This window comes from Hyla sarda, chromosome 1 (assembly GCF_029499605.1).
Source record: "Hyla sarda isolate aHylSar1 chromosome 1, aHylSar1.hap1, whole genome shotgun sequence".
In the NCBI taxonomy this organism is placed as follows: Eukaryota; Metazoa; Chordata; class Amphibia; order Anura; family Hylidae; genus Hyla; species Hyla sarda.
The window spans coordinates 54173757-54193929 of NC_079189.1; the positions used below are offsets into that span (position 1 = coordinate 54173757).

Here is a 20173-nt window from a genome sequence, read left to right on the forward strand (position 1 = left end):
GTCCCTGTCAGCAACTGTCAAGTCAGCGTGGCCTGCATTAAATTGTCCAGTCCTACCAAAAGTCCCAGAAAGCCCTTAAAGGAGTACTCCAGGATAAGAAAACTTATCCCCTATCCTAAGGATAGGGGATAAGTTTCAGATTGCAGGGGGTCCGACCGCTGGGGCCCCCGCGATCTCCCATACGGGGCCCCGACAGCCAGCAGCCGTGGGGGGGTGTCCGACCACCGCATGATGCGGCAGCCAACACGCCCTCTCAATACATCTCTATGGTAGAGCCGGAGCGCTGCAATCAGCAGCCTCCGTCTCTGCCATAGAAATGTATTGAGGGGGCGTGTCGGCCGCCGCATCATGCGGTGGTCGAAATGCGCTATTTTGGCAAAGAGCCGAGGGCCCCGTTCAGGAGATCACAGGGGGCCCCAGCGGTCGAACCCCCCGCGATCTGAAACCCATCCCCTATCCTTAGGATAGGGGGATACGTTTTCTTATCCTAAGGGTACTCCATTAAGGTCTCTGGGTCACTGGTCTCCTCTGTGGGCCCTGGCTGAACTGTATAGATTTTACCATCTGTCTACCCTCAGTAAAGCTACCGTTGTCCGTAACGTGGCGTCAGAGTCATTATTGCCCCCGTGCCTAGCCCAGTATTCAGCGGTATACCTTCGGGTGGTATTGAGGACAAACCACGCCCTGGCGTCGTGAACACAAGGGGTTAATGCCATCTGCCCCTAGGGTAATTTCATTTGCCCTTCACCTCACACCCCGTTACCACACTTACATATGGGATGTGACCACAATATGGGTAAAACTGTATCAAAAGGTGCATTATATCCCCACAGTCCTCATTATCATAAAACTCATAGCAGCAATACATGCAAAGTGGATATGTAGAGGTAACAAACAAGTAATACTCCAGGGAAGAATATCAATTCTGAAACAAAGGTAAGGTCCAGTCACTCCGCTCTCATGAACAGTATGCTTTAATTATTTATAAAATCGCAGGTACAGGTCAGACAGGTAACTAGTTTAGGCCTGTGTCTAAGGCCTTACTCATACACGCTTCTTCCAGGGAGTGGTCATGACAGGGCAGACCCCTCCTATATATGTGTCCCAACTACCAATAGCTGTCTCTCTTTACATTTCACTATTGGTAGTTGGGACATATATATAGGAGGGGTCTGCCCTGTCATGACCACGCCCTGGAAGGAGCCTTGGAGGGAAATGTCAGGTGGTGGAGGCTTGCTTACTTGCTTAAGCCTACTTGGTAATGATTGTTTGGATGCATCTTCTCCCCTTGTTCTGGAGTGTTACTTGTTTGTTACCTCTACATATGCACTTTGCATGTATTGCTGCTATGAGTTTTATGATAATGAGGACTGTGGGGATATAATGCACCTTTTGATACAGTTTTACCCACAAGTGGTCACATCCCATATGTAAGCCTCCAGTTTTGTTCGGTTCCGGCACCAGCTGTACACTCTCTATATATGTTTTTATATAATTTTAAATGTATGTCATAGACATGAATGGGGGGGTGTGGCGTGACGTCACGTCCCCAGTCCCAGAAACCCGGAGGTTTCCGAAACTGGAGATTCAGCACCCGCATAGAATGCGGGTGCTGCAGGGAGATCGAGGGGGGTCCCAGCAGCAGGCCCCCCGCAATCAGACATCTTATCCCCTATCCTTTAGATAAGGGATAAAATGTTTTTGCCCGAAATACCCCTTTAATAAAGATCTACACATGCCTTTTTGCTTTGTTGTATATGATTTATAAAAATTAGTAAATATATTAATAATCAGAATATCCAATCAGATTGCAAATGTAATAGTCTGTCTGCACTGGAAAAAATACAATCTGGGATCTTGTAAAGCCCACTGTATATTGCGTTTAAGGAGAAGTTGTCGGAGCTCCTGATGTGCCTGTTATAGGAAAAATTGGTATTCCCCATTATGGAGTAAATTTTCTGGCAATTTTATGGAGAATTTTCTGCCATATCTCAGGTATTCCTCCAGGATATGTATCAATAAATTGACCTTTATTCTGTATGTTTAACCACTTCTCTTCCTTGGGGTAAAACTACAGGGCATTCCTGTTTGTTGATTGACAATCATTAGGACTGCCCACCTGACCCCTAAGGCCTGAAGGTGCCGAGGTTTAAACAAAGCTATTAGTTGTACTTAAAGGGGTACTTTTTATTTTATTTTTTTCAAATCAACTGATGCTAGAAAATTTACAGATTTGTAAATTACTTCTGTTAAAAAATCTTAATTCTTCCAGTACTTATTAGCTGCTGTATTCTCCAGAGGAAGTTATGAAATTCTTTTCTGTCTGACCACAGTGCTCATCTGTCCGTGTCAGAAACTGTCCAGAGCAGGAACAAATCCCCATAGCAAACTGCTCATGCTCTGGACAGTTCCTGACACGGACAGAGGTGTCAGCAGAGAGCACTGTGGTCAGACTGAAAATAATTTTACAACTTCCTCTGGAGCATACAGCAGCTGATAAGTACTGGAAGGATGAAGTTTTTTTAAAAGAAGTAATTTACAAATCTTTTTAACTTTCTAGCACCAGTCGATTTGAATTTTTTTTCCCACTTAAATACCACTTTAAGTTCAACTAATAGCTATGTTTAAATCTTGGCACCTTCTGGCCTTAGGGGTCAGGTGGGCAGTCCTAATGATTGTCAATCAACAAACAGGAATGCCCTGTATTCTTACTCCAAGAAAGAGCAGTAGTTAAAAATATAGAATACAGGTCAATTTATTGATACATATCTGTGAGGAGTTCCCCTTTAATCTTAAAAAAGTGCGTGTGTGTATCTATCTATCTATATATATATATATATATATATATATATATATATATATATATATATATATATAAATTTGCTCATTATTTCCTGATCTTTAACATGGTGCATTTTCAACATGTTAAGTTTTCCTTTAAAGTGTCCTTGCCATGTAACAAAACTTCTATCGTCAACAATTATCATCAGTCACAGTGGTGTACATAGAAGAAGGGGGGCCCTATAGCAAATATCGATATGGGCTTCCTATTATGGCGTATAATTTTGCTCTCAAGTACAGAAAAGTCTTCTGTTTATTTCCCATTGCTCTCCATGCACTCTCCATTAATTTGCTGACAATGCAGTTCCCTGGAGAGGATTTCTGCAGTTTCTTATGGTACTAATAGAAAAGGGACTGGAAACAACCAAGACCAGGTCTCTTCTCTCCATGGGCCCCATAGCAGCCTCATGGTCTGCCACCATGGTTTGTACACCCTTGTCTGTCAGGGTCTGAGTGTTCAGACCCCCATAATAATTAGAACGCAATCTACACTGGCTCCATTATAAGTCTACAGAGCCCACCTTCAGCAACTGGACCAAGATCGAGTAAAGCGGACAGTCAGAGGCAAAACTATAGAGGTTGCAGAGGTAACAGTCACATTGGGGAGCTGGTGTCTAAGGGGGCCCCATAGCACATCTGCCCCATAAAGGACCAGTATGTTAATTGCCACATGGGGCCCTGTTGCAGAATTTGCATCAGGGCTCAGAAGCTTCAAGTTACCCCTCTGCGGACAGCTTTACTTCTCGGCTCACCCGAACAATCGGTGGGAGTCTGACCGCTCAGGCCACAACCGATCAAAACTTTTGACTTGTATCTGTGACATGGCAACAAGTATTGATACATCACAGGGACACTTTAAGTTTCCATAGGCAAGATGCCAGATTCTTCAACCTTTTTTGGACACTCCTTCCATTGCTCTCCTATTTCTTAGATTCTTTGGCAGAACACCTTCATTTGGCTGACTTGGTTGTTATATTGGAAGGATTGTGCCCAAATATTGATGCCTGACAATGATTCACATTACATGGATGCTAACAATTCTTATTTCCATTAGTGTCATTTGCATGGAATCCTCTCGCTAATTTCCTATTTTGTGTTGCTGTTTACAGTCACCCCAGTTGCTATCCCCAACACCTACAGAGGTAATTGGTCATGTCTACAATCTTATTTTATTTCTTTGTTATTATTTTCACATCTAATTACTGAGCCATCATAATTGTTATCTCATATGTATATTGGGTGACACATAATCTATCAGACTCTTCTCAAAGGAAACATGAAGGTTGGTATAGATATCGGATTGAGGATTTGCTCCCTTTTTGTGCATATATATATATATTTTTATATATATATATATATATATATATATATATATTGTAAATTATGGATTATTTATAATACCTCTGCTACCATACTGTTGCCAAACTACACATTCCACATAGCAAATACCACCCACGTAAATTGCTTTTTTTTACTGCCTGGATAAGTGTGACAGCTTCAAGTATTGGACGGATGCATTGAGTTATAATTTATCACTTCTCCCTATGGGCCCGTTCACACTACGGAATTTCAGCACCACTAGCAAATTATATGCGGATTCCACCTGCAGTAGACTACCATTTACTTTAATGGGATCCTGCAGCTCTGTTCACACTATAAAATTTCTGTGGTGGAATTTCCATATATGTGTATCCAAATTGAACATGTTCATTCTGAATGTTCCTTGGTGCCCTTATTTCTACACAATTGTGACTGAATTGTACTTAAAGGGGTACTCCGCTGCTCAGCGTTTGGAACAAACTTTTACGAACGCTGGAGCCGGCAAGGGAGCTCGTGATTTCATAGCCGTCATGCCCCCCTCCCATAGACATGAATGACGTCCTGGAGGTTTCCGGAGGTTTCATAGAAACATAGAATGCGGGTGCTGCAGGGAGATCGCGGGGGGTCTCAGCAGCGGGCCCCCCGCGATCAGACATCTTATCCCCTATCCTTTGGATAGGGGATAAAATGTTTTTGCCTGGAATACCCCTTTAAGCAAGAATTCTGTAGGAGACTGCAGCTGCTGCAAGCGGAATCTTCTAGAATGTCTTTGTGTCAAATCTGTAGTGTGAACGGGCCCTAATGATGTCAGGAACAAGGGAATAGACATGTTGAATGTCATACAATCCTAATCATACCAAGTGTGCATGTGTTTTGGGAAGTCATGAGGAATACCTGTTGGCCGACAGGGCATTCAACTGATAGCTATCTTGGAAGTATGAAGTATATGACAACTCAGTGCTTGGTTGTTTTGTTAACTTTTATACAGCGGTACCAAGTGGCACCACAAATATTTGATCCCCATTTCATATAAAGTGTAGACACATGGGTGAGTAAGAACAGGGGACCCTGTTTGTGGTGGTCCCAACGGTAGGGGTTCCCAATGTTCTAACATATATGACTAACCAACAGAGCATTGTTTGATATTGATTTTATACTCAAGCTGGCTCCATGGTGAAACTGCCTCCATACAGTCTCAATGAATTATATTACAATCTATTATAAGATCACCTGTGACCATACATACCTTATTTGATTTATAAAGCATTAGATATACATGAGATAGATAGATAACTGACACAAAAGGTTTTCCAGAGACCAGGTTGACGTGCTCCTCCCTGTACACATGATGTTTTCTAATAAATAGTCACTTGGGTGTAATGTATGATATACCGTAGTAATAATGTGTCCACTTTTTTTTTAAGGGAGATCTTGATGACCGATCATTAAAACAGTATAGAGCATCCAGCCCAAGCTCCACTGGTTCCATCGGCTATGGACGGTACACACCGACATCTCACTCACCGCAGCACTACAGTCGGACAGGTAAATAGAAGCACCTGTGATGTTCTGTGTCAACAATTACTATCACATTGACACTGCATATAGTAGACAACACATGTACCTATTGGAATAACATAAAATACTAGTGAACAATTGTCAGCATCGTTATAAATGTATAGTCTGCTGGTCTGAGCAGTAAATAAAGCCATGTTTCATATAGATAGTAGCTTTGTGGGCCTATGCAGAGGATGGTGTCCTATAGAAGCATAAATCGGATCCACCAGGGGCGTTGCTAGGGGGGGGGGGGGCTAACAGGGCTGTAGCCCCAGGTCTCAGGCCCATAGCCTCGGGTCTCTGGCTACTGCTGTTTGTAAAAAAAAAGCCACTATATATCTGTTATTGTCATATGTGTAAATTAACGATCTTTGAAAATATAATGTTTATTATCCCACGAGGTGAACGGAGTAAACTTAAAAAAATTCCAAATGACAAAATTGATGATTTATGATCACATGATATCAACCATTGCTCTTAGAGGTATTACCAAAATTTAAAATGATCCCCTATGCACATGATAGGGGCTAGCTAGGTGATCAGTGAGGTTTACCTGCTGGGACACCACCAATCACCAGAATGGAGGAGTAATGTCCCTGATAATGCTTTATGCATTCTCTTAAGGGCATGGCTGGGGGCAGAGTTAGGGTGTGTCTGAGGGTGTGGTTAGGGTATGTGGCTGGGCTATGGGCTCTAGCCCTGGGTCTTTTGGACACCTAGCAACGCCCCTGGGATCCGCTATCCGCTCACGCTATGTCTCCACACTATGTCCTTCCCTGGATGTTAGTGTCTAACATTCGTTCAGTCTTTATTTGTAGGGAGAGAGGAGTTGTGTGGCTCCTAAAGTTGTAGAGACTGCACAAAGGAGGGGGGAGTCAAAAGGTTAACACCACCCATGAGGAAAGGGATGATCTTGTGAAATCAACCTTGGGACCATCTCAAAGGATAGATCTGATGACAAACTGGGCTTATGAAACTTCTTTGAATTAGTTTGATAAAAATCACAAAGTTGATGCTTTCCCTGTCCCTAATCCAGTGCCCTCAATAATGTGCGGCATTATAATGCTAATGGTGCCCGATTATATCCTATTATAACAAAGTTAAAACATAAATGATGCAATATGTTTTTATTCTTGCACTACTGAAAACTTTTCGTTCTGTTACTTTTTATATTCAAACTATTTTTATTTCACAGTCTTTTTTTCACTGTTGTCTACCAATATATACCCAACATCTTACAAAGTCAATAAAGAGTAATGCATACAGAGTGCATAGCACTGGGGAATGTTAGTGGGAACTTTAGGTTATTTTGCTTTGATATTCTCAGTCTTCTCTATTTCGTGTAGGGTAATTCTGATGTTCCATAGAGACTGATATATGAATATACTGTGGTAGCTTCTAGTTTGGATCCATTATGAACATGAATCGATTTTAAATTGAAATTCCACAGTATATTTATTTTTTAACTAAAAATCTTTCTTAAGATGTGGCTTCTTAGATGGGATAAAGTTATTATAACTTTATTATTCTGGTATATATATATATATATATATATATATATATATATATATATATCACTTGGTTCATGGGGTATATGAGCAGTGGCCAGTACAAGTTTGGGGAAGGAAGCTACATACATTAAAGGGATACTCCGATGGAAAACAGTTTTTTTTTTTCATTTCAACTGGTGCCAGAAAGTTAAACAGATTTGTAAATGACTTTTATTTAAACATCTTAATCCTTCCAGTACTTATCAGCTGCTGTATACTACAGAGAAGTTGAGTTGTCTGACCACAGTGCTCTCTGCTGACACCTCTGTCCGAGTCAGGAACTGTCCAGAGTAGCAGCAAATCCCCAAAGCAAATCTCCCCTGCTCTGGACAGTTCCTGACATACACAGATGTGTCAGCAGAGAGCACTGTAGTCAGACTAAAAAAAAAAACTACTCAACTTCCTCTGGCACATACAGCAGATGATAAGTACTGGAAGGATTAAGATTTTTTTCTGCCACCAGTTGATTTGTAAACAAAAATTATTTCCACTGGAGAACCCCTTAAAGTAATTGGAGAGCCTCCTTGGATCTAATTTCCTCCAATACCATCTTACATAAGTGAGTGAGCTAAAAAAGTGACAACAACATATAGAGGTCTTACCCTGTGTACACCTATGGTACATTGTGTTACGAGAGCTGCAACGGAGGGGGACACGTTCAGATGGCTGTGGTGCTTTGCACCTTCAGAATGGAGTCAGAGGCATTAAACTCATGTACCAAGAAATGTTAACTTTAGAGGTGGGGTGAAGCCATATGAGTGTTTGTATCTAATCCAGTGATCATCTAATAGATGTCTATGATCTTGGACCACCACTGTTTTCCCGAAAGGGTCTTTTAAAGTACTTTGTCCCCTTTGGCTCTTCTTCAAACTCCAAATGGCCATAATTTAATATGATTGTTTTATCCAATGCAAGTTTGTTGGCTTTGAAGACTTTTTTTTTTATCACCAATATCTTTTAGTTCAAAAGGATTTCGCAGGATCAGGAAAAATGGATTCTTCCACAGCACCATGCCTTTCCATGAGTTATGCCAAGTATTGCAACTCAGCTCCATTCGGCTAAGCTGTAGTACCACACTCAACTGTGGACAGGTGTGATGTTGTTTCAGTATGGAAGCAGCTATGTATTTCTAATCCTGACTTTGAAATGAAGACCTAGCAATGTTTCATGTTTGTGATATTTATATACATGATAAACCAATCATCCAGGTAGCCATCTATCATCATTGGAACATACAAACTTCCTTCATCTACCATGATCCAGAGAACCACAAACCACCATTATGCCATGTTTTCTTTGCAGCAGTGCTGTAAAGAAATCAACCGTAAAAAGTGTGGCTTAATATCTTGGTGAGCTGGTAAGGTAGATAGCCCCAGAGACTAATGCGATTGATACGAGTGTGCACAGTACCATCTCTTGGTTCCATCCAGAGAAGGAGACAGCTGTCAGATGATGGCAGCTCTTATCACTTATACCAGTGAGGGAATTTATGTGGACAATATGGGAGCCACTCATGGCTCCTAAGGGAATGAGGTACTAGGTACTAGGTCAATGGACACCAATGGCAGGAAACAAAACCATTTTCACTAAATGCCAGGGACACTAAGGATGAGGGACAAAGATACAAAATACACATCACACAAGGAAAAATAGGGTTGCCATTTTTCAAATGTTTAAAGGGGTACTCCGCTGCTCAGCGTTTGGAACAAACTGTTCCGAACTCTGGAGCCGGCGCCGGGAGCTCGTGACATCATAGCCCCGCCCCCTCATGACATCACACCCCGCCCCCTCAATGCAAGTCTATCACCCCCCCCGTTGAGTATTTCATGGAACATTTTTCCAGATGCTCCATAATTGCTCCATCATCAGATCACAATATAGTGACCTTATGACTGAATTTAGTTGTCCCAAGGCAATTTTTGGTCTCATATATGGATGTGGTAGGCTATACCAACCAATGAGATTCTTTTGAAGGTTAGAAAATAGTGGCTAGTGTCCTAATGGTGGCTTTGAGTTTCTCTTCACGTACATGGCTCGGCCTTTGAAGAAAGAAAACATTCAGTTACATTGAGTACATTAGATATTAAGGTACCCACGCATGAACTCATGTACTGTAATGAGATAGCTGCAAAACATTTGCTTCTATTATTTTCAATGCTTTGCAATGTATCTTTGCTATAGATTCTGCATGAGTTCCACCATGGAACTAAATCATTCTATTAATTTCCTTTTTTGTTGCCTTATCAGCTGGTACTGATCCTTTCGGTACCAGTAGCTGCATCTCCCTGTCCCAACATACAAGCCCCACATCTACATTCAGGCATCATTACATCCCTTTCTTCAAAGGTAAGGACAGGAATGCCATTGTGATGTGATCCCTGTAGTTAATGGACATTGATGGGCAGCCATTTTTTTTTTTTGGAGGGTGCATGAGAAGGGTATTTTGTTTTCTTGTTTCCATAAGTGTTAATTTCCCTTTCAAGTGTACTGCATGTTGTTTATTACCATTAAAAACATCTGAACCCGCATTTCATGTGTGCAAGGAAATTTGTATCATTGTCTCCATTGACTAAACTCCGAAAGCCTCTTTTGGTGTAGCACTCCAAAAGTGACTGCCTTATACTTATCCCTGTCTGGCTGGTTTGACACTGACTGCTGTTGTTTCACATGGGCAGTGCTGGGTGTCTGTTTCAATTTTCTTTTACCCTACCAAAGTATGTTATTAAGAATGATAACCTGGACTTTAACTTCAGGATCAGACTACACATGGCTGGTTTGTAGTCTGTTACCATGGAAACTGCAGGAAATAGGAGGTGTATAGATAAAATAGTAGGATATGACTAGTAAAGACTTACAACTGGTAATCAGTTTAATATTTGCATTGGAATATGTATTGGAACAGTAATTGGTTGTATTATTATTTGACCTGCCCTTCAAGTACATATACACCCTTCAATACCATTTAGTTTTTCTTAAAAAGTTCAACAGTAAAAGTGCTTTTTCCTTTTATCATAATTTTTTTTTTGTACCAAGGCTCATTTCTTTTTATAAAAAGGAGCTCCAAATCCCCTCCATAAACAATAAGTCAAATAATAAGATTCTGTCTGCCTACGGCTACCATTAGGCATTGACTACATTATTATAGATGGGTATTCTTTACTGTAAGAGCAGTAAGACTAGGGAACCACTTGCCACACTATATTGTTATGGTCAATTCTAGAGTGGTGATACTCCAACTCAGTCCTCAAGTCTTTGTTTAGTTACTCCATTGGAATTGAGCAGGGAAAAATCCAAATCCTGGACGGTTGGTGGGCCATGAGGACTGGGTTGGGGACCTCTGTTCCAGAGGGATCTGGATGCCTTATAAAGTATATTACATTCTTCCCTTCCCTATAATTCTCTTATAATAAAAGTTTTTTTTTTATTTGTTTTACCTTCCTACTGGCTTTGGCTTTAACAAAAAAAAAAAAAAATGCATTACAAAATGTGAACCTGGCCAGACTGTTACTGAGATGCTCAGTAGTACCAGATAGTACCAGTCAATAAGATCTGATATCATTTTCACCAAGATGATGTCATCACATCTACTGTAAAGAGAAGTTACACAAAGGAGAGAAGGGAATTATCATAATTTATTTTTGTTATTTGTTCCATAACCAAAAAGTCCATTCTTCAGTCTAGAATGTATGTGTATGTCTCAAGATTCCATCTGTTCTATGTCGTGAAAAGAGGATCGCAATGATTTGACCGGTTCTCGCTCTTTGATTTTATTTACTCTCTTTGCTTTTCCCATTGGAGGCAGTGAAAGTGGGCGGAGTACTCCAAGCTTATCCATGTGCTCAGACACCAAATCTACATCTTCTTCTTCTTATCAACAGGCGCCTAGACATTTCCATATCCCAGGTAGGCACATGCTCAGGTTTACCCTGTGACCACTAACAAGGTATTCAGTATGTGCACGGAACTTGATCAAAGACACCACTGTATACGTTGACATGCCAGAATTTTGGATCGGCGGTGGTCCAGGTGCTAAGACCTCCCATTGGTTGCTGGGATTAAGGTGCAGAAGGGTTCAACTAAGGGCTATACCCCTTTAATTAAAATTACCTTTGTCCAGATAATACTCTGAGAATGCAAAATAAGGATGTATGGGTTCATACAAAGTCAACAGACAGTACACAGCTAACCCAACCTCACAGGGTGGAGCCAAGGAAAAAGTATCTTACCTTGGGCCTTCTGCCCCTTTGTTTCAGTAATTGGTGGGGGTCTTAGCACCATGGATCAAAATTTATTCAGAGGATAGTGACACTTTTAGATTGGCAATCACTAATACTAAAATTGGTACTTTTTTGTTATTTTATTTTTGATGTGATTTGTATTATTTCAATGTTACAATTTTGTTTGTTGTTTTTTACTAACTTTTTTTATTTCTTCCTCAGTATGATCCCGTTCAGTTATGTAAAGCTATTATCAAAATATGCAGGAATATCAGAATTTTTTTTCGAAAAGAAATTCTACCTAGCACATTAAAGAACGTTACCTAAAAGGCTTAAACTTTTGCCATAAATCATGCTATTTTTACTGCCAAAATTCTGTGCAGATTATTTATTTAGGATATTTAAATATTTAGTATAACTATTTGAAATTTGTTTTCTTGATACACAGCTCTAAATCCTTTATGTGTACATAAAGTTAAAGGCAGCTATCTCTGAATAATAAACTCTTACACAGGAAAGGCTGCTGATCACTGAGTAGGACCGCCCACTGGACTCCTAAGAATAGAATGAGCAGAGGTTACAATTAATAAGTTATACTAAAACTTTCTCCACAAAAACTGAATACCCATCTGCTCAGCTCCTTCTGCTTTCAAGCATGGTGTTGGTAGATTATATGGGTACTCCGCTGGAAGACATTTTTTTTTAAATCAACTGGTACCAGAAAGTTAAACAGATCTGTAAATTACTTCTATTTAAAAATCTTAATCCTTCCAGTACTGATCAGCTGCTGTATGATCCACAGGAAGTTCTTTTCTTTCTGAATTTCCTTTCTGTCTGACCACAGTGCTCTCTGCTGACACCTCAGTTTATGCCAGGAACTGTCCATAGCAGGATAGGTTTGTTATGGGGACTGGGAAGAACTACACAACTTCCTCTGGAGCACACAGCACCAGTTGATTTAAAAAAAAAAAAAGTTTTCCTGTGGAGTACCCCTTTTAACAGCATTTATTTTTATGGTGACAAATTTAAAGAAGAAATTAGCCAAGCTTTGGGAAATGTTATAAAAAGAGCGCTGAGTGATGTTTTCTGTCCATTTATGTATAGGACGAGACGTGTCACCGTGTCAGGACGAGACGCATGGAGTTCCTCCTGTGACTACTTACCTGGAGCCCGGTGGCATTTTTTAACTATGATTTCTCTGAAATGGCTGGGTGTTTTAGAACAAACCATAGTGTGTATGGATCGCATTGCCTGCACCAGTTTTGTGCTGTCTGCATTTTGAGTGTAATAAAACTGGTGACTTGTTCCCTTTAAGGTTAGGATTGAGTGCCATATTTTGCTGCGTATTTGCTGTTGTGTATTTTCTTACCCAGTCATGTCAGTCAATGGGTAGCAAAATCAGCTGCGTATTTTGCTAAACATTGACTTCAATGGGTAGGAAAATATACAGCTGCAAATACGCAGCAAAATACGGCACATGTAACCCTACCCTGAAGGGAACTATCAAGTCCATTGTGCCCCACACACTGCCCACACTCAGACCCTTTCTTCATATTAGAACAACCAATGAATAAATCGTATCAAAGTAACCTGCATGAGGCCATATTATTCCCGTGGTAAGCTGTACAAAATTTCAACAACCAAGCGTGCTGATGGAGGGGGAAATACCCATAAAATGTAACCTTTAATGAATATACATTAAAATCCACCAAAATAATCCAATAATGCTCAAATCACCCAGCACCAAACAAAAATAACAATGTGCAGCTACCACATGTTGATGTGGATTTACGTGTGGATAGTGAACTGATTCAATAGAAAATATTTCTGCCTCAGTAGTGTGGCGTCATCAGGGGAATTACTATATAATATGTTGGACTAAATTATTCGGTCCATATATAGCGGTTAGCTGCAATAAGGTATCAAAAAACGGAGACCAAATGTATATTGTTATATTTGGGGTGACACCCGATACATAGACACCCTTTAAAATAGTAAGCAGCAGTATTTCTGGAGCTGAATACGGTCCTCAGGGTAACATGCCCCAATATTGTTTCTTGGTACTGTACTGCCGCCTTGATTCCAGTTAAGGTGCTCCGTGTGTGTGCTCTTACCCGCAGTGGCGGGGAGCCATCTAGTTCTTACGGCTACTAGGCGCACACTCACTCACAAGAAACAATATTGGGGTATGTTACCCTGAGGACTGTATTCAGCTCCAGAAATACTGCTGCTTACTATTTTAAAGGGTGTCTATGTATCGGGTGTCACCCCAAATATAACAATATACATTTGGTCTCCGTTTTTTGATACCTTATTGCAGCTAACCTCTATAATTTAGTCCATCATATTATATAGTAATTCCTCTGATGACGCCACGCTACTGAGGCAGAAACGCATTGGGATATTTTCCATTGAATCAGTTCACTATCCACACGTAAATCCACATCAACATGTGGTAGCTGCATATTGTTATTTTTGTTTGGTGCTGGGTGATTTGAGCATTATTGGATTATTTTGGTGGATTTTAATGTATATTCATTAAAGGTTAAATTTTATGGGTATTCCCCCTCCATCAGCACGCTTGGTTGTTGAAATCTTGTACCCTTTCTTCATATACTTCTTGTGATGTTAAAAAAAACTACAGTGGTCCCTCAACATACAATGGTAATCCGTTCCAAATGGACCATCGTTTGTTGAAACCATTGTATGTTGAGGGATCCATGCAATGTAAAGTATAGGACAATGGTCTACAACCTGCGGACCTCCAGATGTTGCAAAACTACAACACCCAGTTTTGTAACTATAACTAAATACTACAAAACTACGGGCATGCTGGGAGTTGTAGTTTTGCAACATCTGGAAGTCCGTAGGTTGAAGACCACTGGTATTGGAGATTATACTCACGTGTCACCGCCGCTCCGGAACGTCACCGCTGCCCTGGATGTCGCCTTCCATCGCTGTTGCCGCGTCCCCGTGGTGACCCGGACGCTCCGGCAAGCCCTCTGCTTCCTCGGCATCCTCGCTCTCCGTCACAGCCATCACGTTGCTACGCACGCCGCTCCTATTGGATGACGGGACGGCGTGCGCAGCGACGTGATGACGACGATGGAGAGCACCGACGATGCAGGGGATCCCGAAGAGGACGCGCCGGAGCCCCGAGGACAGGTAAGTGATCTTCAGCGGACCACACGGGGCACCGTAAACGGCTATCCGGTGGCAGCTGAAGCAGTCTGCGCTGCTGGATAGCCGTTAATGCGATGGCCCCGACATACAAAAGCATCGTATGGTGATGCTGCCTTCAACATGCGATGGCCTCTGAGAGGCCATCGTATGTTGAAATGATCGTATGTCGGGGCCATCGTAGGTCGGGGGGGTCACTATACTTTTATCGGCACTAGCGCTGATGCTCAAAACCATAACTAGTCAAAGAGGAGAAGCAGCCGCTTCTAGTCACACTGCCGCACAATCCTTCTTCCCAGTCAAAAGTGTACGTACCATAGTGGCAGATAATGCGACTGCTATGGGGCCTTTGAAGAGAGAGGGCCCAGTCCTGGTTGGTTCTATTCTTTTTTTCTATTGGTAAGTAACTGTGCAGGACTCCTTTCTCCAGGGAACTGCATTGTCAGCAAATCAATGAAATATTGACCAATGGGTCATGGAAAACAAAGGGAAATAATGAGGCCTGTATCAATATGTGCTATGGGGCCCCCTCTCTTCTATGTTCACCACTGCTCCAGCAGAACATAACAGCACTAGCACTGTTCGGAAATGCCCCGAATCCATAGACAGCAATGTATTTCCAAGCAGATTGGGCAGAAAGAATTGACTTGCAAATTCTTTCAGCGGAGGCCGAAATCAGAACTCCGCCATGTGCACGGTGCAGCAGAATCCCATTGAAAACAATTGGACTCTGCAATGGAATTTCCGAGCTGAATTCTTCTGCCGGATTCCGTTCGAAAATTCCGCCATGTGAGCATAGCCTTAGGCTTTATTGACACCCTGAGCATCAGGCTACAGATAAAATTCCTGTAACTAAGGGTGTCAATCAAGGCTGACTGGGATGGAGAAGGGTGCGGCCAATATAACCAGAAGCGACCTCCTATCCTCCTCTGTGAATAGTAACCCATAATAAGCATACAGCGCAAGCACCAATAAAAGTTGCTCTTTTATAAATTGTAAAACAAAAAAATAAAAATAAATGCCTGAAGAAGGCTCTGGTGCGACCGAGCCGAAACGTCTGAGAAAAAGTAGTAAATACCGTGGAAAAAAAACCACACAGATAGCTACACTCCATTCTTAGTAAATCTACCCCAATGTGTTTGTTGGCCTGATTCTGGTACACCATTCACTGCATCTATCAGGTCCTAGGGGGTTCGTGTATGGTGCAATATGGTCCCGACAGGTTTCTTTTAAACCCTATAGACCTGATCTATTTTGATAATAGCTTTCCTTAAAAGATATGTTTATTCCGTCTGCTCTCTCTTGACTTCTCATGCTTGCTTCATGTACTAACATAATCCTGTAGCCAAATCTGTCTTTTACAATCAGCGGGAGCGGCCATTTTGAACTGATAAAGGCACTGCAGCCTGTTAATTCATTAGTAAGCGGTGACATGTAACTGCAGACTTTTGCACAATGTCATTGATTCCTAGTGAAATATTAAGTAATATTCTTCTAAATATATTTTTCCGGACCACAAAATGACAGCCTGTGCTCTGCGTATTAGACAGGAATATGTTAAAGGGGACTCCATCTAAATCCAGTGAGGTCTCTAAGCCAGGGCTAAGAAATGGGCTTCTGGGCCTTGTCGACCTGTGTCTATGGACCCGGTGATTAGCAAAGGACATTCTTCTCAGTCACTATGGGCCCCAGTGCCCAGTGGGTCCCTGTATTTCTATATGAATGGCCACATTTTAGGTGGATTCCCCTTTAATATGAAATGTAGCATATGACTGGTGTCATGCCTTCTTTTGTTCAGTCAAAGAGCTTGTCAGAATGAGACAAGAGGGTGTCTTTAATTGAATAAAGATGAGCTGCAATACCAGACACTTCCTATAGACAGGAGTGGTGCTGTTTCCTGAAAACAATCAGACCCTTTTCTCTAATTCTGGACAATCCCATTAAAGATATATGATTTGCAGGCTGTGTCTTCTCATCCTTTTATCCTTTCCTTTTCTCTTCTGTAGACACTGGAGTTAAAGATAACCTCTATAGGAAACCCCCTATCTACAAGCAGCATGGTACAGTCTTGCTTTCAGCTCGCCACCTCTTTTTTTGTCTTTTGCATGACGACTAATCCTATTTTTTTCAGTGGTTATTTATTAATCAGTCATTGACATTCATTTGTGTGCCATAGATTTCTAGTGGCTGGAACAGTAATGGCAGTGATGAGTACAAGTAATACCTTTACACCTTTACCAGGTTACATACAACTATGCATTAGTCCTTCACATTTATATTCGTTATATATATGTATATTGAGTGCATGAAACATGGACATCAAAGAGGGGGAACTCTACCTGGGATACATCTCAAGTGACTGTATATGGAGGAATGGGAAGAGATAGCTGTCACCTGAACTAGCATATAGCTGACAAGTATCATGTGTATGGACGCCTTGGGATTGCCCTGGCCCTTTAGGCAGTGATATCACCTAACCCCTTAACAACTAAACAGTTTTGGTACATGTGATGGGTTAACAGCCTAAAAATGTTATTTCAATAGGGAAAATAAGGATGGTTTCTATAGTGTTTTTGTGACGTATAGGACTGTTTAATATTTTTATAGTAGTATTTTTAGTTCTTTAAAGTGTACCACCGATGTTGGTCTGGTGGCAAGATATCCTTAAATGGTCACTGTCAGATACAAAAACTTTTAATATGTTATAAAGCATGCCAAAACAATAGGTTTTGCAATAGCTTTCATTAGAAATTTTTCAATATTTCATACTGAAAAATCCAGTCAAACAACTGCCCCCCCCTGCCTGCTTGGACACCTACTAGTCCTCCTGTGTCCATGCGTCATCACCTATGTCATGGACACACTTCCTTGATTGACAGCTGTGAGTGCAGGGCTCAGAGTTGGAGGAAAAATCCTCCCACTGTCAGCTTGTGTCCCGCTACTGTCAGTGAGGACAAGCTGGGAGTTGTAGTTTTGCCAATGCTAGGGGAGATGTGAGTAGACAGCATTCTCAGGGAGGGGGCGGAGACCTGCACAGTGAGGCCACGCCCCCTCCCTTTGAGAGGAATTCAGAATAGTGACCTAAATTAAAAGTGTATTAAAATAAATAAATAAAGGTGCTAGACACATAAAAATTAGATGTACATGGTCAGGATTAGGTACTGGGTGATATATTTAAAAAAAAAATGTTGTTGGATCTGACGGGTACGCTTTAAATCTCCCATCAAGTTCATAACTTGCCTGCCACTAAGGCGATCAGGATACAGCATGTCTAAGGCTACAGTTGCTGGGACATTTAGGGTCTGTTCATACGTACAGGATCCGGCGCAGATTTGATGCGCAGGATTTGTAACTGCAGACTTGAAGCTGTGCTCAGTCATTTAGTTTACATTGAAATCTGCTGCAGAAAATCCTGTGCATCAAATCCTGCTGTTACGCCGAGCGCTCCGGGTCCCCGCTCCTCCCCGGAGCGCTCGCTTCACTCTCCCCGCGGCAGCGCTCCGGTCACGTCCTCTGACCCGGGGCGCTGCGATTCCGCTGCCAGCCGGGATGCGATTCGCGATGCGGGTAGCGCCCGCTCGCGATGCGCACCCCGGCTCCCCTACCTGACTCGCTCTCCGTCTGTTCTGTCCCGGCGCGCGCGGCCCCGCTCCCTAGGGCGCGCGCGCGCCGGGTCTCTGCGATTTAAAGGGCCACTGCGCCGCTGATTGGCGCAGTGGTTCCAATTAGTGTGTTCACCTGTGCACTTCCCTATATCACCTCACTTCCCCTGCACTCCCTTGCCGGATCTTGTTGCCTTAGTGCCAGTGAAAGCGTTCCTTGTGTGTTCCTTGCCTGTGTTTCCAGACCTTCTGCCGTTGCCCCTGACTACGATCCTTGCTGCCTGCCCCGACCTTCTGCTACGTCCGACCTTGCTTTTGCCTACTCCCTTGTACCGCGCCTATCTTCAGCAGCCAGAGAGGTGAGCCGTTGCTAGTGGATACGACCTGGTCACTACCGCCGCAGCAAGACCATCCCGCTTTGCGGCGGGCTCTGGTGAAAACCAGTAGTGGCTTAGAACCGGTCCACTAGCACGGTCCACGCCAATCCCTCTCTGGCACAGAGGATCCACTACCTGCCAGCCGGCATCGTGACACCTGCGCATCTAATCTGCGCACGTGTGAACATACCCTTAAACAGGTATCCTGCTTTTCCGACCAACATTGGAGTTACACTTTACGCTTATACCGTACTATACTGATGGCCCTGCTGCAGGGAGTCCTACATTTGCCTGGATGGTATCAGTCATATTGATCTCATAATAGTAACAATAGATATATCAATCATTAGATGATAGATAGATATGAGATAGATAGATATGAGATAGATAGATAGATAGATATGAGATAGATAGATAGATGTGAGATAGATAGATAGATAGATATGAGATAGATAGATGAGATAGATAGATAGATCTGAGACAGATAGATATGAGATAGATAGATGTGAGATAGATAGATAGATAGATAGATAGATAGATAGATATGAGATAGATAGATGAGATAGATAGATATGAGATAGATAGATAGATAGATAGATATGAGATAGATAGATATCTAGGAAGGATGCCGCAGCACACGGAGAATTCAAGTGAAAAAACAGTGGTTTCTTCCATGGTAATACAAGCTAGCTAGCTTGTATTACCATGGAATAAACCACTGTTTTTTCACTTGAATTCTCTGTGTGCTGCGGCATCCTTCCTAGATGTCTGACTTGCCTTGACCGAGGCTCCACCTAGCCGCTTGCACCACCATTATGCTGCTATAGGATGTGCTGCTCTATCTAGTTTTTGTTGTAGATAGATAGATAGATATGAGATAGATAGATAGATAGATATGAGATAGATAGATAGATATGAGATAGATAGATAGATAGATATGAGATAGATAGATATGAGATAGATAGATATGAGATAGATAGATAGATAGATAGATATGAGATAGATAGATAGATAGATATGAGATAGATAGATAGATATGAGATAGATAGATAGATAGATATGAGATAGATAGATATGAGATAGATAGATAGATAGATAGGTAGATGATTTACTAACTGACAATGATATATTGCTGCCCTCTGCTGGTGGGATTGAATTTAATTCTACCCTTCTGTGTTCTGTAAAGTAAAAGCTATTTAAAAAAATGTCTTCCACAAAACCTCTATGGTATTCATGTTAGATAAATGTTTTTTTGCCCATATTATTATATATATTTTTTTAAACTGGCTTGTCTGTATCATTTTTTTACTCTTTTTTTCATTTGCGCATTGTTTTTGTTCACATAAGTTATGTTCTAAAGAGACTTTTCTAAACTTCTGAAGACAGTCTTGTAAAGTAAAGCTACAGAAAAGCCCCTCCCTTTGGAATAGTCAGATTTAGCAAGTGTCAAATGAATGAACGCTGCTAAATCTATGAGCAGTGCACTGAGCAGACAATGCGCCATGCTATCTCTGTAGTGCAACAAAGCT

At 41.7% G+C, this 20173-nt stretch overlaps 1 protein-coding gene across 7 annotated transcripts in view; it reads left to right on the forward strand.

Annotated features, from left to right (window-relative positions):
• ABLIM2 (actin binding LIM protein family member 2) overlaps positions 1 to 20173 on the forward strand; it is a 167136-nt gene that overhangs the window by 121180 nt on the left and 25783 nt on the right. For 2 of the 7 annotated variants that reach the window (XM_056555044.1, XM_056555048.1), the window contains exons 11-15: positions 3951 to 3983; positions 5586 to 5706; positions 9516 to 9614; positions 11067 to 11171; positions 16672 to 16725. In XM_056555044.1, coding sequence (XP_056411019.1) covers positions 3951 to 3983; positions 5586 to 5706; positions 9516 to 9614; positions 11067 to 11171; positions 16672 to 16725 — 412 coding nt within the window. The remainder of the gene's footprint in view (positions 1 to 3950; positions 3984 to 5585; positions 5707 to 9515; positions 9615 to 11066; positions 11172 to 16671; positions 16726 to 20173) is intronic. The other 5 variants (XM_056555046.1, XM_056555045.1, XM_056555047.1 and 2 more) reach the window with 5 other exon arrangements.